Source organism: Peromyscus maniculatus, chromosome 19 (assembly GCF_049852395.1).
Source record: "Peromyscus maniculatus bairdii isolate BWxNUB_F1_BW_parent chromosome 19, HU_Pman_BW_mat_3.1, whole genome shotgun sequence".
Classification (NCBI taxonomy): domain Eukaryota; kingdom Metazoa; phylum Chordata; class Mammalia; order Rodentia; family Cricetidae; genus Peromyscus; species Peromyscus maniculatus.
This window is the reverse complement of record NC_134870.1, coordinates 23,036,349-23,063,880: the sequence shown is the minus strand read 5'-3', so window position 1 is coordinate 23,063,880 and position 27,532 is coordinate 23,036,349. Positions and strand designations below refer to the sequence as shown.

The following is a 27,532-nucleotide window of genomic DNA, read 5'->3' as shown; positions in this document are numbered from 1 at the left end:
AAAGCATCTTCAACAAATGGTGCTGGCATAACTGGATGTCAACATGCAGAAGATTGCAAATAGATCCATATCTGTCGCCATGCACAAAACTCAAGTCTAAGTGGATCAAAGACCTCAACATAAATCCAGTTACACTGAACTTGATAGAAGAGAAAGCAGGAATGGAATGAATTGGCACAGGAGACCACTTCCTAAATATAACACCAGTAGCACAGACCCTGAGCGCAACAATTAATAAATGGGACCTCCTGAAACTGAGAAGCTTTTGTAGAGCAAAGGACACGGTCAATAAGACAAAACGACAGCCTACAGAATGGGAAAAGATCTTCACCAACCCCACATCTGACAGACAGTTGATCTCCAAAATATACAAAGAACTCAAAAAGCTAGACAAATTTTGTATTCTTTATGAGGTGAAGTAATTTAAATTTATTTTCACAGTGAAGTTGTTAGAAAATTCATTTGTAAAGGTAACTACATTGTTATTATCCATTCTTAATGTCTTTTTCCTCGATTTTTAGCAAATAAAAATTACTTTAACACAGCTCTTCTCATGAATATTTACACCATATAATTTTAATTCTCCGATGGGCACACACAGGTTGCAGTGTTACTTAATAACACTGCTTAGGTGAAATCTCAAAGTGGGTCCTCTAACACCTGTGGCATCCATTGAGATCAATAATATAAATAAAAAGGCTAACTAGATCTTTTAAAAGAAAAAATAGAGTACCATTCAGAAAATCATTTGTCACAGAGTTTCATATATTTTATGCACGACTGTAAAATATCTGAGTAATTTCTGAGATTAACAGGTAACCTCATGACCACAATCCTTTAGAATTTAATGAAGATGTTACAGTAAATTTTTCTAAAGGTATGATAACACAGTAGGAATGTATCTTAATACATTGCTCATCCCATGAAATGTCTATGGGAATTAAGATTTTATTATATGCAGAGTTACTGGGTTATTTTATGCATTCTTCAATACCAAATGATTCTATTTCTACCGTATTGGCTGCACTTGCCATAAATAATCCATATTAGTACCTATTAGCCCATTGTCTCATTGTTTCTGGTACGTAAAAGAAGCTGAACAAGTGCATGAAGAAACTCCTGAATTCTGACAATCACGGCACACTTTGTCTCTGTTAGTTAGACTCCACTTCTAAGAAGACAAGAAAAATCTGCAAAATGTTGGAGAAGTGGGGAGCTGGCACACACTTGAATTTTGAAAGCACAGGAAATCACTGAGTGGGAGTCAGACCGCTTATCCTCCAGCTCTGAAGCTACCTGTGTGTGCCAGGTAAAAGTAGCCTGAGGACCCCGTCAACATAAGCTGCATTAAAGTTTATGACCCTGGAGAAATGGAAAAAAAGCAAGCAACAATATATGATGGGAAACAGTAGAAGATCCTGGCTACAATTTCATGAATACACCCTCCAACCATCCTCCACTCTTATTAATGATGCATATCCCAGAAGTTTGGACTCAAAAAATGACACCATGGGCTATTAGTATACCTGCCTGTTCCTTCCCTAAAACCTAGGATCAAGAACTGAGTCTGGCGGAGGTCAAGAAATCAGGAATCGCTGAACTGAACATGTGATTGAGAAATTGCCTTCATCATCCTGGCTTGTTGGCTTGTCTCTGTGGGGGCATTTTCCCTGATTGTTCATTTGTGTAGTAGGGCTCAGCCCACTGTGGGTGGCACCATCCATAGGCATGTGGGCTTGGGCTGTATAAGAAACAGGTAAATGTGAACCTGTGATTAAGCAAGCAAGCAGTGATTCTCCAGAGTCTCCGTCAATTCTTACCTCCAGGGTTCTGCTCTGGCTTCCCTTGAGGATAGACTGTAACCTATACGCAGAAATAAACTCTCCTTCCCAGGTTAGTGTTGGCTGGCGTTTTATTCCAGCGATAAAAAGCAAACTATGACAGAAATTTGTACCAGAGATTGGGGTATTTATATAACGGGCCTGGGTGTGTCATTTGGGGGTTAAGATTGTAGAAGGGTTTTGGAGCGTTAGGATAGAAAAGCCCCTTAGTGCTCAGAGCTTAATGGACTGTTCTAAGGGAGCTTGGAAGATAAGAATGATTAGAGAAATGCACACAATGGGGGCTTGGGAAGTTTCAGAGGCAAGTTTGAGAGCTCTTCCAAGAATACTGGGACTGTTTATATGATGCATTTAAATTAGGAGTCCAAGGAAGCTTTAAAAAGACAGACATTTTTAAATAAGTCAAATCTGGCCAAAATTAAAACTCCAGAATTATTTTTCACTAAGTTAATCCTTTTCCTTTCTTTTGTCTCATCTTTAACATTTTATTTATATTGTAGGAATTTCTTCTTTACTGCTTCCCCCCATCACTAAGAGTTGGAGAGTACTGATCCGTCCCTACTTTGACGGCACAGGTAAGATTCCAGATTCACATCTCCAGGTACCAAGTGTTAAGCTGAAATGCCACAATCCAATTAGCCTTCGATTATTTCTACTGAACCCAGCAACACCCATTGGTATCTTTGAAATGTAACAGCATCTGAGGTTGGTATTTCTCCAAATAAAACAGCTATCTGTAATGGAATGTTTCAAAGTCTCCTGTCTTTAATTTTTTTTCCTAAATAAGTCTCTAAGGAAAATGGGATGACTATTAACCAAAGTAGAGCCATTGTTTGTGGGAACACACACTTCCATTATGATTAGCACATAGACCTCATTGTGGTGGGATTTGGGGAAAATGGATTTTACCATCTCTTCTTCCTCCCGCCCCCTCCCTCCTCCTGATACCTGCTTTCAGGTGTAACAGAAAGAAGGCCTTGCTGCTGTGGATGTGCATGTATTGGGCAGCTTTAAGTCCATTTGAGCACTTTTTGGAAAAAACAAACAAACAAACATAGAAATAAGAAAAAAAAGGAAGGATGGGAGGAAGGAAAGAAAGTAAGAGAAAAGAAAAACAGAAAAAGAAAATACAGTGGCAGGGATTATTCAGTCCAAATGGTTTTTCGTCTTTATTAATGATGGATGCTCATGTCAGTTTCTTTTCAGTATTTGATCCCTGATCTAATGTTAGGACATTAAACAAAGAAGCCAGGAGCCAAAAGTTTGGGAAAATCATGAGGAAATGACATCTTAAAGAGGCATCTGTCTCCTTGTGTAACTTAGCTGAGAAGAGAATTCTCTTTCCAGCAATGAGACTAAGTGGGCATCCCAGAAACTTTCCTGACCCAAGGAACCAGTAAAGTTGTGTCCAGGCAGAGAATCAGCATGCTTCCTGCAGGCAGAATTGTGTGACTTTCCATTTTCTGTCTAATGATGTTATAGAAATTTGATATCTTAAAATTTTAGGACTTATCTGTGATTGGAATTTTCAGAAATAGTCAAAGGAGTAATAGGCAGTTCTCAGCATTTGGGTCTAGAATGCCTGTGGTGGTTGTCTTCTGAATCGTTCTCTGTGTGTTCTATGTGTAACTACTGATCACCTTGTTATTACTAAATTCTTTGAGATTTAAAAAGATACAAGAAAAAAGTGTCAGAACCATCAATGCCTAGTGAGCGTGTATCCATAGTCCACAGGTTGTCACAGACTAGAAGGGTAGTGAGCATGTGTCCACAGTCCACAGGCTGCCACAGAGTAGAAAGGTAGTGAACATGTGTCCACAGTCCACAGGCTCTCACAGAGTAGAAGAGTAACGAGCATGTCCACAGTCCACAGGCTGTCACAGACTAGAAGGGCAGTGGGCATGTGTCCACAGTCCACAGGCTGCCACAGAGTAGAAGAGTGGATGCAAGTAACCCAGCGAGTAGCCAAGGGGATTGTATTGCTCATGACACCATGTAGGAGCATTTTCAGAGTCTCAAAGTGCTAATCTAGCAAGGTCTTTTCCCCTCTTGTTTGTGGACAGCAGTTATGCCCAGGCTGCAATGGCAAAGCGAGGAAATGGACATCACAGGGACTCTGGCGCCCTCTTCACCTAAATGTGACACACTTGACAGAGCCCTGCTCTCAAAGCCCTTCAATGGCATTTATGTTGCAGAGCTCTAAGCTTCCTGCCTGGCTAGCATCAGCTGCACTAGCAGAAACGGGTTGCGACTCTCCGCACACTGGTGATAACTCAGATGGTGGCCAGCTGTGTGAGCTGCCTGTGCCCTGTTGCTGGAGCTGTTCTGATTTTTGACTAAATACAGATTTCCTACACCCCAGAAAATAAGAAGCAATACCTTTATACCACTATTTTTAAAATTTTTAAAGCAAAAAATGGTAACTATCCAAAATTCTCTTATTTCAGAACCTCACAGTAGACTGCTTGAACATAGACTCAAGTTCAAAATATCTTGCCCTCTAAGTTTAGATTGAGCATTGACACTAAGTGTTTTGATCAATACCAATAAAAGCTTTCCATTCGACATGCTTTACATTTCGGTGTATGTGTGGAGTTTGTGCATGAGCACAGGGCTCCCGTGTGAAGGTATGTGCATGCAGGTATCCATCGATATCAGCACCTGGCTGAGTTAGAAGAATTACATTTTTGGGTCTTCCTGAGAAGAAGAATGCATAAAGCACCATAAACAACCCTCATTTTGTGTTTAAAAAGAAGACCAATGTTAATCAGTCTCATAACTGGAAATTTGAATCAAAACTAAAACTATTTTTTTTCTTTTGGATTTAATGAAACATTGCTCCCTGAAGATAGCTGACATGATGGGAGAGATGTCAGACTGCTGGAAGTTGTACAGCCTGATTTAAAAGCAAACCTTGAACCCTCTTAAAGAACAATACAATATATTTTACCAAAAAAAAAAAAAATCCATGGAAGTGAAATCTTGCTCTACTGGGACAATGGATATCAGTTAGCTGAGGCTGAAAAATAAGCTGTGATTAATAAAAGATTAATATTATTGAAAGAAAATATTCTAGGAAGTATTTCCTCATGTTCAGCATACAAAGGCTATAATTTAGAGGGAGTCAAGGCTACCAATTACCAAAGTTAAAGCAAGATCAGATAAGCAATTTAAACAGACATATAATCGCTAGTGAAATAGAAGTAATCATTAAGATTCTCCCAACCCAAAAAAGCCTAGGACCAGACAGCTTTTAGCACAGAAGTCTATGAGACTTTCAATGAAGAGTTAATACTATTCAAATTATTCCACAAAATAGAAACAGAAGGAATATTGCAAAATGCATTTTATAAGTCATAGTACACTAATACTCAAGTCACATAAAGACCCAACAACAACAAAGGATAAATTTACTTTATGAGCTGTCTTAGTTAGGGTTATTATTGCTGTGAAGAGACACCATGGCCATGGCAACGCTTATAAAGGAAACATTTAACTGTGGTAAACATTTAACTGTGGCTAGCTTTCAGTTGAAAGGTTCAGTCAGTCCATCATGGCAGGAAGCATGACAGCATGCAGGGAGGCATGGTGCTGGAGAAATAGCTGAGTGTCCTACATCTTGCAGGCAAAAGGAAGTCAACTGTCACACTGAGTGAAGCTTGAGAAAAAGACCTCAAAGTCCACTCCCACAGTGACACGATCCAACAGAAGGTGTAGCCCAGATTAAAGGTGTGCCCTCCAGCCTCAAGGTCTAGATTAAAGGTGTGTGTCATCCAGCCTCCTCCAATAAGACCACACTTCCCCCAACAAGGCCACACCTTTTAATAGTGCCACTCCTTATGATATAGATGCAAAATTCTTAGTAAAATACTTGCAAACTGAATCTAAGAACACATCAAAAAGATAATCCATGATGATCAAGGAGGCTTCATTCCAGAGATGCAGGGATGATTAAATATATATAAATAAACAAATGCAATTCATCATATAAACAAACTCAAAGACAAAAAATAACAACAACAACAAAAACAAACAAGCAAAACAAAAGAAAACAGAAACCATGATCATCTTATTAGATACAGAAAAGTCCTTTGACAAAAATCCAACAGCCCTTCATGATAAAAGTCCTGGAAAGATTAGGGATACAAGGGACATACCTCAACATAAGAAAGTCAGTTTGTATTTACAGCAAGCCCATAGCCAACATCAACTTAAATGGAGATAAGCTCAAAGCATTTCAATTCAAATCAAGAACAAGACAAGTTTGTCCACTCTCTGCTTACTTACTCAACATATTATTTAAAGTCTTAGCTAGAGAAATAAGACAACTGAAAAAAATCAAGGGGATATAAATTGTAAAGGAAGAAGTCAAAGTATCTTTATTTGCAGATGATATGATAATATACATAAGTTACCCTAAAAATTCCACCAAGAAACTCGTAGAGCTGATAAACACTTTGAGCAAAGTAGCTAGATACATAATTAACTCACAAAAATTAGTGGCCTTCCTATATACAAATGGCAGATAAATTAAGAAAGAAATCAGGGAAATAATACATTTCACAACAGCCTCAAATTATATAAAATATCTTGGGGGTAACTCTAACCAAGCAAGTGAAAGACTTGTATGATAAAAACTTCAAGTCATTGAAGAAAGAAATTAAAGAAGATACCAGAAGATGGAAAGATTTCCCATGCTCATGAATTAGTAGGATTAACATAGTAAAAAAAAAAATGGCCATCATACCAAAAGTAAGCTATAGATTCAATGCAATCCCCATCAAATTCTGACACAATTCTTCACAGATCTTGAAAAGATAATTTTCAGTTTCATATAGGAATACAAAAACCTGAGAGCAAAAGCAATCTTGAATAATAAAAGAACTGCTGGAGGTATCACCATTCCTGGTTTCAAGTTGTAATTTAAAACTATACTGATAAAAACAGCATGGCATTGACATAAAAACAAATACACCAGTCAATGGAATAAAACTGAAGACTCATAAATAAGTACACACACCTATTGATTTTTTTTTTTTACCTACTACACATCTGATAGAAGACTATTACCTAAAATATATATTTTTGGTTGTGAGCTTAGCCTTTAACAGCTCTAGAAACTAGTTACCAAGAAAACAAATAAAATAAAAATAGGGTACAGATCTAAACAGAATTCTTAATAGAAGAAATTCAAATGGCTAAGAAACACTTAAAGAAATGTTCACCATCCTTAGACATCAGGGAAACTACCTTGAGATTTTATCTTACACCTGTCAGGATGTGGCTATGGTCAATAAAAACAAGTGACAGCTCACACATGGTGAGGACATGGAGTTAGGGGAACACTCATCCATTGCTGGTGTGAATATAAACTTGCACAGCCACTATGGAAATCAGTGTCTGAATTCCTCAGGAAGATGAAAGCTGATCTAACTTAAGATTCAGTTCTACCACTTTTGGGCATATACCCAGAGGACACTTTGTCTTGCCACAAAGACAAAGCTCAACCATTTTCACTTCTGCTTTTCATAAAACAACCTAGATGTCCCTCAATAGATGAAAGAATAAAGAAAATGTAGCACATTTACACAATTACTCAGCTGTTAATAAAAAATAACATCGTGAAATCCAGTTACATAGGGTAAATGAAAAAATCATGCTGAGTGAGGTATCTCGGACCCAGAAAAACAAATATGATAATATAAAGACTAATACATGGCTATTAGCTGTTAAGTCAATGACAACTAAGCTACAATCCACAGAACTGCACACAGGATAGGAATAGAGTAAGGGACTAGGGGAGACAGACAGATTTCATTAGGAAAGGAAAATAGAATGGATAGTTATAGATGGATGAGGGGGCTGGAAAGGGAGGATCAAGTGGGTAGGGGGCAAGGAGAAGGGAATGAGGGAGGGAATAATGGGCAGAGACAGCTAAAATTTAGGGCCATCTGAGGGTAGTATAGAAACCTAATAGAGTAGAAGCTTCCTAAATTATATGCATGCAATCTAAATGAAATCACCAAATAATGGGGCAGTCAGATTCCCAACTTGCCATCTCTTGTCACCAAATAAAGCTTCTACTACTGGGATTGGGTTACATTTAATTTAGCTGTTGGCCAAAGGAGTCGCATGAGACTCCCCAAACAACCCAGGCTGTTCTTTAGAAACTGAGAGCAAGGCGGGTGGTGGTGGTGCAAGTCTTTAATCCCAGCACTCGGGAGGCAGAGGCAGGCAGATCTTTGTGAGTTCAAGGCCAGCCTGGTCTACAGAGTGAGATCCAGGAAAGGTGCAAAGCAACACAGAGAAACCCTGTCTCAAAAAAACAAAAACAAAAACAAAACAAACAAACAAACAAAAACTGAGAGCAAGGTCCTACTGCTGAAGACGGAACCTCACTGAACGTGAGAAGTGGAGCTGGTGCCTACACAGAGCCTCCACCCCACCGGCATTGTTGGTACAGGAACTCTGCAGGCTACTGAACAGAAATGTAAACAGCAAGCAGCCACCAATCCTTTGATCAACAATGGTGACACAAAGTTTGTGGGAGTCACCAATCACTGATTTGTCTTAAGGTCCACTCCACGAGATGGAACCCATACCTGACACTGATAGGGTGACCAAGAACCACAGACTAGAGAGTCCATGGACTAGGGAAAAACTAAATATGTTTTTAAGCAGTGATAAAATAACTCATAATGATATTCTGCTATGCTCAGATCAGTGCCTTGTTCAGACATCATCAGAGAAGCTTCCTCCTGCAGCAGATGGATATGTTCTAATACAGAGACCCATGGTCAGACGTTATGCAGCGTGAGAGACCTTAGAACAAAAGGTCCTGAATGGGATGTCTATCAAATCCCTCCCTTTGGAACTCAGGGAACCCTGCAGAAGGGGAGGTGGAAAGAGTGTAAGAGCTGGAGGTGATGATGGACACCCAGGAAACAAGACTCTCTAAGTCAACATGAAGAAACTCATATAAACTCATAGAGACTGAAGCAGCATGCATAGGACCTGCACAGTTCTTCTGCATGTGCACGCACACACACACACACACACACACACACACACACACACACACACACACACTATAGCTTACGGTTTAGTGTTTTTATGGGATTCTGATGTTGTAGAATATCAGTTTAAGGTGTGTTATTTTGTTTAACATTTGCACTTGTTTAGCTCTGTGAAGTTGTGTTACTTTGCCTGTCAAAAACACCTGAGGGTCTAATATAGAACTGAACGGCCAATAGCAAGGCAGGAGAAAGGATAGGCAGGACTGGCAGACAGAGAGACTATATAGGAGAAATCTGGGAAGAGAGAAGCAGAGGAGGAGGAAAACTCCAGGAGCCAGCTACATAGCAAGCCACGGATTAAGAGTAAGATTTACAGAAGAAAGAGAACAAGAAAAGCCCAGAGGCAAAGGGTAGATGGGAAATTTAAAATTAAGGAAAGCTGGCTAGAAACAAGCCAAGCTAAGGCTGGGTATTTATAATTAAGAATAAGCCTCCATGTGTGATTTATTTGGGAGCTGGGTGGTGGGTCCCCCAAAAGAGTTAAAAAAAAAACTCAAAAAAACAAAAAACAAACAACAACAACAACAACAACAACAAAACCCACATTCTGGAGTGTGCAAACGAGTGGGTCTTGGATTCTTGAGCCTTATTGTGGTTTTTTCCTTCTTTTGGTTTGCCTTCTCCAATTTTGATGGGACAGCTTTAAGCTAGTCTATTTTATTTTGGTATGGTGCACTGTTATCTCTTAAGAGCCTGTTCTTTTCTAAGGAGAGGTAATGAGAGGTAGTAAGAATCTGAGCTTGGGAATGAGCCAGCAAGCAGTGCTCCACCACAAAATATCCACCAACGCCTGTCTAGAACCCTGCCCTATCTTTCCTCAAGGGCAGACTGCAATCTGTAAGCTGAAGTGAACCCTTTCCCCCTCAAGCCGGTTTTAGCCAGAGTTTTATCACAGTAGTAAGAAACCAACTAGGCCAACGTCATTCAAAATTTACACAACCCCCAAACAACAGAAGGCAAGTAGAATGTAATCATCAATGTAATAATTTATGTACATTATTTGAAAAATTACTAAATATATGTTCCACAATATATCTTGATTCCCCTGGGATTCCAAGGAGAGAAGACTCCTGGAGGCAGAATTTGATAAGCTTTTGACGTTATTTTTTTTTTATCACTTCCAACAATGACGTGTAGAAATGCTCAGGGGGAGGACGTCCCCTATACCAGGCATTGCTTTTAGATCCCAGCATCCCAATACTGAGGTTCAAAAGAATGCAGATTATCTCCCCTTTCTCAAGTCTGTTTCTGAGGCTCTGCCTGAGCCACTAATATATTTTATTATACTTTTATAAACCAAAATATTAGAGCATTAACAGAATTGTTTGTTATTTCTTTTTTTATTTTATAATTTAATTTTACATATCAGCCACGGATTTCCCCCTTTGTCCTCCCCCCCACCTTCCCCCAGCCCAGCCCAGCCCCCATTCCCATCTTCTCCAGGGTGAAGATTCCCCTGGGGATTCAGCTCAACCTTGTAGATTGAGTCCAGGCAGGTCAGGTCCCCTCCTCCCAGGCTGAGCAAAGTGTCCCTGCATAAGCCCCAGGTTCCAAACAGCCAGCTCATGCACTAAGGACAGGTCCCAGTCCCACTGCCCAAACAGTTCAAGCTAATCAACTGTCTCACTTATGCAGATGGGGGTTCTTTTCTGCTAGTTGTGACTTCTCAATTCTTAGTGATTCTTATTTATAGTCGATTATGACTATAGTGTTTTAATATTATATACTTTGCATTAGTTAAAATCATCATCAAAACTGAACAAAGAAAAGAAGAAAATAAAGAAGAGGAAATTATGTCCCACAGAATAGACTGGTTTATATAAAACAAGAACAACATCCTGCATTCCCTGTTCTATCCTCAGGCTGCATAACTAACCTCTCAGAATTGTTTCATTGACACTAAGTAGACGCAAGAAGGCATGGTATTCACAGACACAAAGGACAAGTGTCAGGAGCAGGCTGATTTTTAATAGCCTTCAATCTCATTATTCCTTCAAGCCTCACTTCACCCTGATTTAGCAGTGTGTGGGTGTGCATTTGATATTCAGTGAAACTCAATTTTCGGAAATTTGTGGGGCCAGAATCTTTTTATCTGGAGTATGCCCTTTGTGCTATAACTGATGGATGGAAAATTATATCATACAATCATCACGAAGATACACTCAGAAGTTTATTCAAGGAGTTCAGCATGTTCCAGTAAAAGAAATACAAATCAAAGTGGTGCTGTCCCCTATGAGATAGCAAGAAGGAGAAAAATCCTATTGGTGTTTTCGTTTTTTGTTTCCCCTCTCCCTCTGCCTTATTTATACAAATTATACTTCTCTTTATAATTGCAAAGACAGCAGAAATTAATTTCCAGCATCACCTACAGACTCAACTGAGACAATGAAAAAGATAAAGAGCTTCTCGTCACCTGAGCCTCCTTGTATGAATGGGAAATTTCCCCAAAACTTAAGAAGCAGGCTCCCCGTGACAATCCCCTGGGCAGGGTCAGGTCGTATGCCCTTACTCATGCTAAAAGGGAAGTTGGGAAGAGAAGTTCTGGTCATTTCCATCTTCTAAAAGTGCTGTCTCAACTACAACAAAAACATCAGGATGAGAGAGGGTTTCTACAGACACATCAGGCCATGTAAAGGTGAATTGTATAAGCCTTATGAATGTACAAATGCTATTCAGTATGGGACTCAGAACTGAATATAGTAATTTACCTTAGTGTTGATTCCTTTGTTTTTATTTCATTAACTTCTAGAATCATTCCTTGTACTTTGAAGACTATGAACATTAGGAAAACACTATGAATAACAGCATGAGTTCTGAGAATTTTCAACAATTTCCTGTGAAATTAGTCAAGAGATGATCTGTCAACCTTAAACTCACATTTCTATAGTCCACTTTATGATGCTGGAATCTGTACTTTAAGGCACCATTTTCCATCTCCTGCTGGACGTGAGGCTGGAAGCCAGAGAAGGATGAGGGGATTGCTCCTTGTTTGCCTTCTCCATCAGTTTTCCTAAATACTATCCCTAACCACGTGACTCTAAAAACAAGCCCTTGCCCTTTGCAATGGCAGGGCACTCTGGATGGCATGTGCAGTTTCCCCGGTCCTCTGAGGACATCTCAGTTACATCCAGCACTTGCTGGCTCGTGTGTCATTTTCAGAGATCCGAGTTTCAGCATCATGGGCAATTCCTCTGGGCTCACGGACACCAGTACCAGCCGACAGCCTTCTTCCCAGCCCCACCTACCTATTATTTTGATGCTTAACTACTCCATTATTTTTCACCCTCTTGAAGGTTTTTAATGCTTTTGTTTGCAATTCTTGGCCACCACCATCACACAATTCTAAATGAAAAGCTCTGTGATAATATAACAGTGCCTCAACCATTTTCTTGGAGTTTAATTTATTTTTATTTTTATTTTTTTTAGTTCTCTACTCCACAAGTGTTCCCAGGCTCTGAAGTCATGTTTTAAAACTGAGATGTACCACAGAGAACTGTGGCTAGCCAGCAAGGAGGGATGCTGTGCCCAGGGAGGGAGGGAGGGCATGGTGACATTTTGGGAACAGGCTCAGCAGGTAATGGGTGGCTACAGGAAAGGAACTGGCAACCGTGTCAGTCATGAGAGGAGTGGGGCAGACAGAAGACGTCCTTGTCGTCCTTGTTCTTTATGTTGGCATTATGCTAGCACAAGGCAGCTGTTCCAGAATGTCCAGAGCAACCCAGACCATTTAACCAGTAACTACAAAAATGCATTTCAAGGAGAAATAATACTCAGGAAGACTTAACGATCTGCCTCAAAAGGCTGACTGAGTTCATTCGAAGCCAAAAGGGAAAACACCATTCAAATTTAATTTAAAATTCTCAGAATTGCTTTTAAAGGGGGGGTGGGTTGGGGGGGGGAAGAAAAGCACCAAAGTTACAGCAGGAGAACCACTGAAATATACAGAGAAAGGTGACGGGGGACCGGGCGATAGGTTACACAAGAGATACAATTGTATCTGTAACATATTTACCACAAACTTTGCAATCTGATTTCTGCCCATGTGCTTGTAGCAGCCAGCCTAACCACAGGCTTTTCACTGTGTGGTCTGGAAGAATGTGAAAGGTTAGTGAGTGTTTTCTCTGCCCCACACTGCTGCCACCAAGGCCAGTTCCTCTCCTGTATCACCCATTGCCTGCTGAGCCTCTGTGTCCAAAATGTCAGCGTGCCCCGCCTCCCTCCCCAAGTGCACCATTCCCCCTCATTCTCTAGCCATGAGATGTGGTCCATCTCAATTTTCAAGGCATGACTTCAGATTACCCTGAGTTCTCAAATGTCCCGCTTTTCATAGCTATCTACAGCTTCTTGGTCGACAGTAAGCTATTTCAAAATTGCCAATAATTTCTCACAAGTTCAAATTTGCTTTGCTTTCTATGCATGAAATATTTAGGGAAAGGGTTTTAAGTTTTTTCCCTTTAAGTTAACCCTTAGTTTCAGAGATCTTTTGATAGTTAGTTTCAAAGATGTTTGGTTTGAATGTGGTAGTGAGGACTCTAAACCAGAATTCTGTGGTTGGGTAAAATGATAATTTAAAAACAGCCATCAACTTAGCTTTTCAGGCCTAGAATAGAGACCCAGGGCCTTTGCCCCACTGTTTTAAGTGAGGCACCCTGTCTGAAACATCCCTGACGAGACCCATTGTTTCCTTAATTGATGTAACTCCAGCGTGTGGAAAATTCTGGTGCTAAGAACATCTGTTTCTCATGCACTGATGGACACCATGGTTTCTTCTGCCAGCTACCTGTGGCGTGACTACATGGACACACACCTACTGTGATAAACCAAAGAGCAATGGCCACGGAACCTGTGGTGTGACTACATGGACACACACCCACTGTGATAAACCAAAGAGCAACAGCCACGGACATGGGTGGAGGCAGCCAGAAAGAACAAGCAGAAAACTGTGGGCTTCACATCACAGGAAATGAATGGAATGGCAATGAGGGAGCAGGGGATGATTTTATTCACAGAGACGAGGGGATATCGCTTTGTGTCCTGTGAAATGAATAGACCGGGCATGTCATTACACAGAAAAACAAACAAACAAACAAAAACAAAACAAAACAACAACAAACCGTGGGAACCCAGCTCCCACTTTTGTGTAAGAAGGTGATACATTTTAAGCACAAAAGTAATGTACTTTCATGAAGACAATAACACATGATATTGAACGGAGGGTGCCTTGGAGAGGACACGGAAGGCACAGAGTTAGCATAATTACTGACCTCCTAACTACAGGTGAGGAGAGCAGATGTTAGGTCTTGGAACTGCGCTACCCAGTTAGAAGGCTCGGCAGCAGTAAGAGAGAGAGATGGTCACTTGAACCAGGGATTGGTAATGATAAAAACAAATGGTCCAATTCATGTTGTTGCCTGCAACCAGACAGGCAAACTGCAGTGGGATGACTGGGCAGTAGCAAATCCAGGACCAACACTAGGGTTTTAGGAGACAACTGTTGAATGGCGGTATCAGCAAGATGATAAAATACTGGTGGGCACTGCCACAGTTCTAGGTTAGTATCAGAGAAGAAGGAATTTCTGCATATGCAGACACAACACAGCCTGACTACAAAAGGGAAGAGATATGTGAATGTGGAAAATGACAGCAGTTGGCCATAAGAAGTTCATTCTTGCAAGGCACACAAGGAGGTCTCCCTTCAAAATAAGATCATACTTGAAGTGAAATTATTCTTATTTAAAAAAAAAACAGAACCATTGGTATACATTTGCATGAATGTATTTTAAAAGATTTGTTTATTTTTATGTGCATGAGTGTTTTGTCTTCACATAGCCAAGTTCACCAGCGCTTGTGGCGTCCACAGAGGCCAGAAGAGGGCATCTGATCCCCCAGAACTGGAGTTACAGATGGTTGTAAACCAGCCTATGGATGCTAGGAACTGAACCCAGTTCTCTGCAAGAGCAGCAAGTGCTCATCCATGGAGCCATCTCCACAGTCCTGAAATCGCCATCTCACAAAAGCCAACAACAGACTATCATGCATCTAAAACATAGCATTCCAGGAGGAATGAAGACAGATATTAAGAACTAGCAGTGAGAAAAAAAAAGAAGCAGAATGGATAGCCATAGTGTGTCAGCCTCGCTCACAGAAACAACTGCCCCACTTCTCAGACATTCCACCACCCCCAGAACACTCCACACACCCCAGAACACATTCTCCACCCCGTGGCCACATCACACTACGCAAGTCTCACCCTGCACAGAGCAGACTGGAGTAGGAAGGCTGGTTTGACTCGAGCTGAGCCAACTGCAGCTTCTATCTTAAAGCTTGGACTGAAGATCAAGTGGCCTTCATCTCTACTTTGAGGAAGACTCAGAAATTGATAATGGCGACATGTTAATGCAGAAACAAGATTCTGCCCTCATGTCACAAGTTGGAAAAGAGAAGAGAAAACGTTGGGGAGAACGTTCAGTGTGCAAAGGGTCCTTGATGGCTCCAGCTGCTTGGCTGAGCTTCTCCACAGACCTCTGTGAAAGTCCAGGAAACCCAGCACCCCCTGCCCTGTGTATCCTGTTACTTTCACTTCACTGAAGGGTAAGATCGCACCACAGAAGAGTTCCTTGGAAGATCACTCCGTCTTGGAAAAGAACGAAGTGTCCTGTCAGTAGAAGAGCGTGTGAAAAGGGGTTACGACAAGGGACACAGGTGTCTCTCCTGTTCACACCTCTACACCGTCCCATGTGATATACATGTGCCACTGTGCCACAAAGAAAAACACCTGTGTGGGACCAGCATCAGATGACAGAGATGGAAACACGAACGCATACAAAGCCGCCTGGTAAACTGCAAATACCTCACATGGAAGGCTGACCAAGACTCACCTGTGACAACTAGGCACCCCCCCCCCAAATCACCCAGATTTAAAACGCTTAGTTGGTGTAATATATAAAATAAAAAAAAATGTACTGAATTTTCATAAGCTGAACGTAACTGTGCAATCAGTTTTTATCTGTCCAGATTCACAACATCAAATAAGAATCAATCGAATCAGTCTATATTTGGTCTGCTCTGTTTTTTTTTTTTTTTTTTTTTGGTCTGCTCTTTTGAACATGGCTCTGATTTGTTCATTTCCTCGGCCCTTCCCACAACCATGTTAGGTTGAATGTTATGCCAGTTTTAGAAGAGGAAACTAAGGCTTAAGGGATTTAGAGATATTCCCAAGCTCATGTACAAAGAAACCAAACTCAGGTCTGACTACCAATGGGCTCCTAAATATTACCTGCCTTATTTGGACAAAGTAATGTGTGTCGAATACCAAAAGATTCAAAGATTAAAATAAGTCTTTAATATATACACAATATTGCCATTATTGAACTTAGACCTTACAAAACAAAGCCTGTAATTACAAGAGACACTCTAGGCATAGACTTAAGAACAGGGATTGTAGGCAAATAAAAACATGTTTTAGAAACATGAGCCAGAAAACAAGTCTGACTGTGGTGAGTGGGATTGGGTTCAGGAACAATAGAAGGGAGATCCAACTGAAGTTGAAAAGGTAGATATGAGGAGAGAATGAAAGCAAAGAAAACCATCCCTGACTTAGCAACCTAAGAAACTAGGGTAACAAAATTATCTAGAATATGGTTGCTTTTGTGTAGAGTGAGAATATGAATTTGATATTCAATATTCATGTAACCAGGACTGATGTATGTCATAGAATATTATTTTAAGGTGTGTTACATCTATCTGTTTAGGCTGTGGAACATTTGGATCATTTGTTGATTGATCCAAAGATGCATTTATTTAACTCTGTGAAACTGTGTTACTTTGCCCATCTAGAATACCTGAGGGTCTAATAAAGAGCTGAATGGCCAATAGCAAGACAGGAAAAAGGATAGGAAGGGCTGGCAGGCAGAGAGAATATATAGAAGAAAGAAGGAGGAGGAGGAGGAGGAGGAGGAGGAGGAGGAGGAGGAGGAGGAGGAGGAGGAGGAGGAGAAGAAGAAGAAGAAGAAGAAGAAGAAGAAGAAGAAGAAGAAGAAGAAGAAGAAGAAGAAGAAGAAGAAGAAGAAGAAGAAGGGAGAAGAAAGATCTAGGAGCAAGAGAAGGAGGAGGACATCAGGGGCCAGCTACCCAGCTACACAGCCAGCCATGGAGTAAGAAGTAAGGAATATACAGGAATAGAGAAAGATAAAAGCCCAGAGGCAAAAGAGAAATTGGATAGTTTAAGTTAAAAGCTGGCTAGAAACAAGCCAAGCTAAGGCCGGACATTTATAAGAAAGAATAAGCCTCCGTGTGGATTTATTTGGGAGCTGAGTGGTGGGCACCCAAAGAGTAAAAGAGCCTAAAGAGTTAAAAAAAAACAACCAACTACAGATGTACACTGTAACATGAATTGCTAAATGGTCTTATAATAGTAAAAAAAACAACCCAGAGCCAGATATTGGGGTGAAAGCTGAAATATCAGAGAGGCAGAGCAGCCAGCCACTAGTTCTTACCTCTATGAAATCCCCCACCTAGCAAGCTCCTCTCTCCACCCCGCCTTATCACTTCCTCTCTCCACCTAGCTCTATCTCTTCCTGTCTGTCTGTACAGACCTCCAGACCTCTATGGTTAACTAGTGGCTAGCTCCTCTTTCTGATTTTCAGGCAAGCTTTATTTGTTAGAGCACAAATAAAGTATCACCACAGTACATGTAGACTAGAATATGGTTGCTTTTGTGTAGAGTGAGAATATGAATTTGATATTCAATATTCATGTAACCAGGACTGATGTATGTCATAGAATATTATTTTAAGGTGTGTTACATCTGTTTAGGCTGTGGAACATTTGGATCATTTGTTGAATGATCCAAAGATGCATTTGTTTCTCTTTTCTTTCATCTTCTCTCTCCCTCCCACCCCTCCTCTGTGATCTGCATATTCATGTATGTGTGAGGATATGTTCCTGTGAGCATATGTGGGGGGGATGAGGAATGTCAAATATCTTCTATAGCTCACCTCCTTCTTTTTTATTTTTAAAATCATAGTTATTTATTTAGTGTATGTGTGTGAGTGTGTGTGTGTGTGTGTGTGTGTGTGTGTGTGTATGTGTGTGTGTGTGTACCCATGTGCTATAATGCATGTGTGGAGAATAGAGAAAAAGTTGCAGCTCTTTCCTTCTATCATATAGGTCCTGGAGGAAACTCATGTCCTGGGACTTGGTAGCAAATACCATTAACCACCGAATTGTATTGCCATCTTTGATCTTATTTTTTTTAGACAGGGTCTCTCAGTGAGCCCGAAACTCACTGTTTCTGCTCAGGTGGCTGGTCAGTGAGTTACCAGAGTCCACTTGCTTCTATCCCCAGTGTTGGGCTAGAGGCAGTGTACTAGGCTTTAACATTTGTACTAGGCTTTAACATATGTACTAGGCTTTAACATATGTACTGGGCTTTAACATATGTACTGGGCTTTAGTATATGTACTGGGCTTTAACATATGTACTAGGCTTTAACATATGTACTGGGCTTTAACATATGCACTGGGCTTTAGTATATGCACTGGGCTTTAACATATGTACTGGGCTTTAACATATGCACTGGGCTTTAGTATATGTACTGGGCTTTAACATATGCACTGGGCTTTAGTATATGTACTGGGCTTTAACATATGTACTAGGCTTTAACATATGTACTGGGCTTTAACATATGCACTGGGCTTTAGTATATGTACTGGGCTTTAACATATGTACTGGGCTTTAACATATGTACTGGGCTTTAATATATGTACTGGGCTTTAACATATGTACTGGGCTTTAATATATGTACTGGGCTTTAACATGTGTACTGGGCTTTAACATATGCACTGGGCTTTAGTATATGTACTGGGCTTTAACATGTGTACTGGGCTTTAGTATATGTACTGGGCTTTAACATATGTACTGGGCTTTAACATGTGTACTGGGCTTTAACATATGCACTGGGCTTTAGTATATGTACTGGGCTTTAACATGTGTACTGGGCTTTAGTATATGTACTGGGCTTTAACATATGCACTGGGCTTTAGTATATGTACTGGGCTTTAACATGTGTACTGGGCATCTGAAGTCTGTTCTTGCTTGCCAGCAGTGCTCTTTCCCACTAAGGCACTCCCAATCCACACAAGTTTTTCCTGTAGGTAAAATTAGCAGGATGTGTGTTTGTATTCATTACTCTGGGTGATTTCTTACGATAACTAACTGAATAATAGCATAATTAATGTGGGAAGAGTGTATGGATTTTTAAAAATTAATCCTGGTAAACAGCCTCCCTTGGGACCTGTTCTGTATGCTCAGAGAATAATTTGCTTTAGCTTTATACTCAGTAATGACTCACTAAAGTATCCCAGCCAGTCACCAGGGCTGGAGAGATGGCCCAGCAGTGAGGAAGGTTTACTGCTTTTCCAAAGGACCTGAGCTCCGTTGCCAGGACTCAGGTAGGGCAAACCCCAGCTATAGAGACTCTGAGGGTCTACAGGGACCCTCCTCTGGCCTCATGACATACACAAGCACACTTACATATAAATATATAAAAGTAAATGTTGGGGGAAAAAAGAAACCAGTGACTGTATTGGAAGATTTTAGCCAGCATAGTTAAACACTGTTTCATCTATACAACAACTGCCTGAAGTTCAAAACAAATACTGAAATTTACATATTCCTAAGTGTGTATTTGCTTCCACAATTAGTTCACAAGGTTGTACTCCAATATAAAATTTTATATTTTATAAAATGTTACCTTCTATTTTTCCTCAAAACTAGGATGATCAGATTCATTTTTCTTCAAGTCCATTGGTTTCATATCTTAAAGGAAAGGCAGTAATCTCTAAACTTTAGGCCTATATTTACCTTATTCAACCTTCTTCCATCTCTAAACAAACTGAAGAAAACAAGAAAACCAACAAAGAAATAAGCTGACAGGATGGGGAAGGAAATGTTAATGAACAAGTAACCATGCTAGAGCCCCATATGAACTCAAGAGAAAATGTAAGCAGCTCGACACACCTGTAGGGGTGGCACATCCTTCGGATCTGAGAAACTAGTTTGCTATGCACATTAATTCCGTATAGTTTCTTGCAATACCCCATCCCCCTTTTCCTGTACTTTAGCGCTCATCACACACCTGCACTTCTCGACGCCTTTTACAGGAGGAGATGACCAATACTTAAACACACAGTGCTGCTATTTCTTACTTACAGCAACTGCCTCCAGGATTTGCTTCACCGCATCTGCAGCGTCACGCTCACTATAATATCCCTTTTCCACAATCCTGGGAAAAAAGAAATACAAAATGCTTCTCAGACACATACATTTAGTTGAGCGGCTATTAAAAGAAGTTAATTAAATCAACGTCAGAGAAGATGCATCTGAACAATTGCAACCGCCTTTTCCAACAGCAGGGGAAGAGTCCATAAACTGGCATTCGAAAATCCTGGCTTTGCTAAGAAAATGAAAAACATTCATTTTCTCTCATCTTAGGCCATCCACTCTCCTTAATGAGAGGCGACCTTCTTATTTTAACGTTACATTGTAAATGATTTTAAACATATGCCAAGTAGATGTTATACTATATATACCCCAATGACTAATTTACAGCCAATCTTTATCTCTGTCTGACTATTTACTTTCTTTCCTGTTTTATTATTTTAAATCAAATATACTCAAACCATAATCTTTTCAAATCATCACCATAACCACCTGTCATACCTGTAAAATACAGTAAACCTTTAATATTATCAAACATGCTGTACTGTAATTCCCCAGGTAACTGAACATGTTAAATTTTTTGTTCATTAGAATTCATTTTTAAATAAAATTCATGAAAGTTGGGTGGTTATTTTTCAAAAACTAAGTTCATTTTGTTTTTGTTTCTTTTAAATGTTACAGCAAGAAGCTATGCATTCTCAAAGCAACTGAAATTAATAACAGAATTTAAAATCTCTAATACGTGTTGGAATTGGAAGATAGAGGAGGAGGAAATGTAGGATATAATAGTTATGATAAAAATAAAAAATAAGAAAAGTCCTTAAAGAATATAGTTATTAAAATTCAGAAAGGTACATGATCTTATTTTCCACCCAGCTATTTATAAAAATGGCAAAACAAAACTCACAATCTCTTCAAAAATGAAGGTAGCATATCCTAATATCCACCACTGTTTTATCGTTTAGACACTTAAAATTTATTTTATTTTTCCTAATCGTGGATGTTGATCATATTCACTTCTCCAACACCTCCTGTATATCCCTTCCCTACCCATCTGATAAGCTGTCTATCTGTCTGTCTCTCTCTCTCTCTCTAACTCATCAAGTCCAATCTGTGCTTCCCCAATACTCTGGACGTGTGACCTTCCACTAAAGTGGCAGACCTACTGAAGGTCATATCCTTAAAGTTGACTCTCCCTCTCCCAGCCATTATCGACTCTCAACAGTTCCTTGGCTAAGGGTCAGACTTGACGCTCAACTCTCCTTTCCACGCTGGAATTTTTGTCTGTGTTTGAGAAGTTCTTGTGCTTATTATGCATCAGGTCAAGTAAAACGAAGGATTATAAAAGCTGGGGCATTTATTATTTGATTACATCCACTTACAAAAACGTCAATTGAAATAAGTTATTTTATACATACATGTCTTGACTGATTTAGTGTGTTGGGGTGTGTGACTGGGCGTAGGTACCGTGACACTCCTGTGGAAGTCAGAACAATTTACAGGGACTGAACTCAGGAGATCAGACTTGGCGGCATGAGACTTCACCTGTGGAGCCATCTTTTGAAATAAACGCTTAAACTACACTTTCTGAACATTTAAATTTTGAGTCTCAGAGAAGAGGAAAAGGTCTTCTGTGACAGAGAAGGCTGAGCACCTTGACATTATCACCTTCTCCATTTTGTGCTTTATGTAGATTTTACAACATAACCATTGACCACCACAAAGGTGACGCTATCTTCCCTACACAGTCTACCTGCAACCTCTGGGTTTCCATAGTTATGGTAGAGGAAGAGAATTGTTACAAAAAAACAGTGCAGGATGACAACTGATAATTACCTTTCTTGGCAACCTTTCATTCTTACTGTGAGGTGGGTAAAATAATTTACTTCATGGCTTTCAAAACCTTTGGATTTCCCTCATGCCTGTTTACTTAGGATAAAGCTTTATCCTTATAAAAATCCTTCTGTTTCTATATATTTTACAACACTTTATCACAACCATTTTGTGGCAATCCTCCAGGGTTAGCTTGCACAACTAAGCACAGTTACTTCTAGTTGTCTATCAAATCTGCAGTCCTTAGAGGTCTCAGTACCATTTGGAAAGGCAATGCTTTACCAGCTAGAATTTCCTCATTGTACTTTGGTTTAAGTCTCAAGCTTTGACCTAGATGAAGTGTTTATGTGTATTTATTTGGGTATAATATAGGTTAAGTGCCTGGTATGAACTGAATCTCTGTATACTCTAACACTTAGTACGTTAAACCCTAATTTGCCTATGGACCTGTTTTAATGACATCAGCCGTGAGGAAGTGGAGTCTTTGGTGGATAACTGGGACACAAGGGTGGGGCTCTCTTAAGTGGGATTAACGCTCTTATAGAGGAGATGTTATCCCTTGTACCACAAGGAAACAGCACCTTCGGAAATCAGCCCCTCACCAGAAGCCGATCTTCTAACATCTTAATCTTGTACTTCCCAGACGCAGAATTGTAGGAAATATATTTCTGTTGGTTATAAGCTACCCAGCCTAAGGAACTTTGTTATACCAGTGTTAATGAACTAGTGCAGTGTCTGGGCTTACAAATTATTGTATGAATGTTCAGGACTCTTTGGATGGAGGAATGACAATCAGTAAAATAACTCATCTAATTAATAGAGACGGTGCATTATGACAGACGTATTCACTCATTCGATAGGTATCATGGAGTGACTGGTGTGTTGGGCACTCAGCAATGAACAAGACACGCTCTCTGCACTGATGGGATTTCTCTGTCTATAAGGAGCAGAACAATCAACAGTCTAAATGCGGTGGTACAGGCACTGGGGAGTAGCTAGAGAAGTCTGAGGAAGGTAGTAATCTAGGGCTGGAATCTTGTGGGTGGAGAGATAGCTTGGCTCAGACCTGGAAAGTGAACCTAAGTTCCCCAGACACAAAAAGGAAGGGAACAGGGCAGAGAGTGTATGAGGGGTACGGGATCAGACAGGTAGGGAACTGTTCTTGAAATATAAGGCTACAGTGGGAATTAGAACAGGAGGATGGGTGGCAATATCCATCAGTATGCCTTGCTGTCGAACATATGCCAAGTTCTTTCTGGAAGTAAAGAGGATAAGGTTTGATTTGGTCCACGTAGAACTATAGGTAATAAAGGAATTACCATAGATCTACACACTCATATACAGATATATGGGATGCCAGAGCTTATATGATGGAAGGAGTTATTAATTCTCTAATGAGGAGCAGCAGCATCTCCTGAGCAGGTGCACACAGAGCAAAGACACACCATTCTGCTACCTCCTCTACCTCTTCTCAATCTGAATCCACATACTTTATCATGGCTTCTATGACCTTTCCTCTGATACTCTTCTAGGATTTTTCCACTAAAAGGAATTTTGTTCCCAGACAGTTTTTAATCTTTGTCACAGGGTTAGGTTTCTGGGCTTCAAACATGTCATTATAAATATTTTATAAGTTGAGCTGCCTGCTCAGGCCACTTGAGACTGACTAGTTAAGGCTACAGCAAGGAACGTTTTATCACAAATGTGGGTTTATAACATGACTCTGATAGGAAGTGAAGATATTAATGGCCAAGCAAAGGAAGATGAAGGTAATGTGTGGACATGGCCTCTGTAGGACTTGAATCATTCACAGAGCCTGGCAGCAAGCACTGCTCATAGGACTCTATCAATAATTATCCGCAGTATCACGACTAATCATCAAATGAATGGATGTCAGAAAAATTTCAGGCTGAGGCCATCTGGACGATCCCTGGGCAGCTGTCCCTTATCACCAGGAGCAAATGCATGAACATGAATCCCATCCCAGCCACCTTAGCCCTAGCCCTAGAGGGAGATCTTCTCAGTGCTCCCTATAAGCAGGGCTGTGAGCTCAAAGCCACAGGGTTTCAGATGTGACTATAACACTGTAAATCTCCTTTGAAACTTATTTTAAACAATATCAAAGTGATTCAAATTGAGAAAAACAGAATACTTGCTTCATAAAGTGACATGCATTCCATTATACAAGTTAGCTGGCATCTTTTTAAAAACAGCAATGAAATTGAACATTCCTGGGCAGCCAAGGGTTTACATCTCTACACAGAATGTACTAGTGACTTGGATTTTCAAAAGTAATGAAAAGTATTCAATCATTGTGAGGGCTGTAGACCTAAAAAGAAAAAAAAAAACCAGGAGATCTTTTTTTTTTTTTTCCTTTTTTATCTCTATACTGAAGCACATTCATTTTCATGTTCTGTAAAATAACTGGAACGTGGTTAGGATACTACCAGAATCTTAGGGTCATTTTTGAAGGTCCAAGCCATATGGCCTGTCTACATGAGACAATTCCACGGCACTCCGTTGCTGGCTAGGCTAGATGGCTCAGAGCTAAAACAAAATGTCTCCCAGCACCTTCGTGGCAACCTTGGCCCAGAGGCTGCCCTGGGACCACACTTCCTACAGGATGAGGAGAGGTAGGGAAAAGAGCACAGGGCAGCTTCGCCAGGCTCACTGCTACAATATCCTCTGCCTCAGCAGCCTTCTTCCTAAAATACCGTGCCTCCTCCTTCCCCTCCTGCTGAGCGGTCCATCCTGGCCTCTTCTCCCTAGCTGATCTATTTTTCCTTTGTCTCAAATATATTTTTTTCTAACTGTAGGATAAGGACATACGGGCACTAAATATTTCTCTCTGACGATCTGGTTTAATGCACGTGGGTGCATTTGCTTCTCTTGGAATAATTGCCACAAATTGAATTGAGTGCGTCTCCATCCAGGCACTTAGCAGAGACACTACAGCTGAAGAGCTCAAATCTGATCATGTCCCGAGGCCCCAGACTTCCTGGCACACAGATTAGCAGCTCTGCTGCCCTGTGTACCAATCACAGCTCTTTCTCAAATGGCAGGGCTATCAGGTCGCTGTAGGTCCATGTGAAAAAGACACTGGACTGATGAAAATGTGTAGCAAAGCCTGAATGTCAGAAGATAAAAGCCCCAACATAGCACAGGTTTTAGGAATCAAATCTCAGTGGATAACTGGGCAGCACTGTGCTGTTACACACAAAATTCTATTAAAGTGAATACTTCTGTGTCCCAGTATAAACATATTTTCCCTTCATAAGCTTCATTTACTGCTTTGGCACTTTTTTTTTTTTTTTTACTGATGGCATCTTCATTTATATGCTTTCTTCAAGAACCAGAGGTCGTTAAACTCATATATTAAAAAAACACTTGCAAAGATACCAGGAGCACCTGCTATGTGGGAGCACTAGGGAGGAGGGCAGGTAGTGGATCGATGTGGGTCCCTGGCTGGGGAGTTGCAGTACAGGACAAAGAGGAGGGCAAATCAAATTGCAGGCCTGGGGATGGGCCCAAGGGATTCCTCGTTCAATTCTTTCATGCTAGAGATGAAAAGTCTGACCCAGTGACTTCATATAAATCGCTGGAGAGTACATTGTTTACTCAACCATTCACTTGACAAATACCTCACCACTGCTTGCTTTCTGCCTTGCTCATCATTTGAAATGGAGACTAAGGAACAAATCATCACCCCACCCCCTCCATGTGCTGTGCTTTGGGGCTTTGGGGTATCACTCTGCCCGGGGAGGCCCTTGTCTTCATCTTCTACCTGCTACTTTCTGGTTCCACATATGAGATCTATTTCTCATCTAATATTTTTACACGGTGGTTGTCTTTATCAAGGTCACAATAATTGTGTTTGGAAGCTGATGATAGTATTAAAACTATCAGAATCCAGCCGGGCGGTGGTGGCGCACGCCTTTAATCCCAGCACTCGGGAAGCAGAGCCAGGCGGATCTCTGTGAGTTCGAGGCCAGCCTGGTCTACAAAGTGAATTCCAGTAAAGGCGCAAAGCTACACAGAAACCCTGTCTCAAAAAACCAAAACAACAACAACAACAAAAAACCCTATCAGAATCCAAGTCAGTTTTCCTTCCTTTTTTTCCTAGGCTTTGGGTCCCTCGAGCATGGAGGCAATGTGTGATGGTTAACATTGGGAAAAGGAAGTTGGTAATGAAGTCGGCACAGTGGGGAGATGCAGGGTTCTAAGTGGCCACGTTTAACATGTTTGAGAATAGGTACACTTGCACTAAAAATGTTGAGTGGCCTTTGGGCTTCCCTAGTTAAACTCATGCCTCAAAACAAAAAAGGGGATGGGTTAATGCCGGGTGGTCCTTTGCTATGGAAAAGGAAATGTTAAGGTGGCAGAGAACAGAAGCAATGGAAAGATGGGCAAGGGGGATGTGTTGAGAACTGTTAGGAGAAAACAGTGCAGGGAAGGAGGAGAAATCAACGCGGACTAACTTAGCGGGGAGCCAGTTCACGAAGGTGGGGGGGCTACGGGAGACAAGACTTAGAACTGAGGGGAGAATGTTGAGTTCCTCTCGGCACATGGTGCATTAGTAAAGGCCCAGCCTACCATTCATTGGTTTTTCTGATGAATTCACCTAAAGGGAATAGAAGATGTTTAAGGGAAAGGTGGAACTTGAGAGATGGAGAAAGGAGAAAAGACTCTGGGAGGGGAGACACATAGCCAAAGAGGTGGATAAGAGCCCATAGAAACAGATGACGTCAAGACGTTTCTGGACTAAGGGAAAGAATGCCATTGGCCCAAGTCTACAAATAAGCAAATTCAGCCTCGGCGGGCACTCAGTTCTCCATAGACACTTTGGTTCTGGCCCTTGTCTAGTCCCTTTTGTGTGTCACCATTTCTCTCTTCAAGCGCTCGTCTCCGTTCTCATCACATGCTGTTAGGAGAGAAAGACTGCATCTCTAACAACACCAGGGAAAGAATCTGTCAAGTCTGAACCACTTATGATCCAATCTGCTCCCTGTCCCAGGCCCAGCAAGCCACTGCACTGCTCTGTGTCAGGAAACGTCTGACCCTCTTGGAAATCTCACACAATGGAAATTCTACACTGTGAAGTCTTCTATGCTTGCTTTCTTCAGTTGGCAGAGGTCCATCTGTGTTTTAAGAGTTTCTCACGACTGGCTGATACCTGGTTGTATACTTTGCTCTCATTCAGTCAGCAGCTGATGGCATCTGTACTACTTCTGCTGTAATACACCACACTTTCCATGCAGGCATCCACCAGGACTGTGGTACTGCCCCCAAGGAACAAAGGAAAACCTCCTAAACTTGCTGGAAATAACCATGCCATTTTTCTGTGCTGTGAGACAAAATCCACTCCCTTTCTCCAGCCCAGGAGGCTCAGATTGCTTACCAGCATCCAAGAAAGAACAAGCTAATGTATAGGTGAGGTATAATTGTATCTGTCAGATTAGCAATTCCTTCAACTTTGTGCTTTCCAAAGGTGTCTAATCTTTGGCTATAGATTTCTGCATCCTTCACCATTCTTTCTGCTTCTGAGGAAAAGGGGCCTTTCTC

General features: G+C 40.8%; 1 protein-coding gene across 9 annotated transcripts in view; it reads right to left on the bottom strand.

The window, feature by feature from the left end:
* The window catches only part of Camk4 (calcium/calmodulin dependent protein kinase IV), a 228,758-nt gene that overhangs the window by 49,042 nt on the left and 152,184 nt on the right, over positions 1-27,532 (bottom strand). For 8 of the 9 annotated variants that reach the window (XM_042264336.2, XM_076554885.1, XM_042264335.2 and 5 more), the window contains one exon: positions 20,129-20,201. In XM_042264336.2, coding sequence (XP_042120270.1) covers positions 20,129-20,201 — 73 coding nt within the window. Of the gene's footprint in view, positions 1-20,128; positions 20,202-27,368; positions 27,515-27,532 lie in introns of those variants that run through there. The other variant, XM_042264338.2, reaches the window with a different exon arrangement.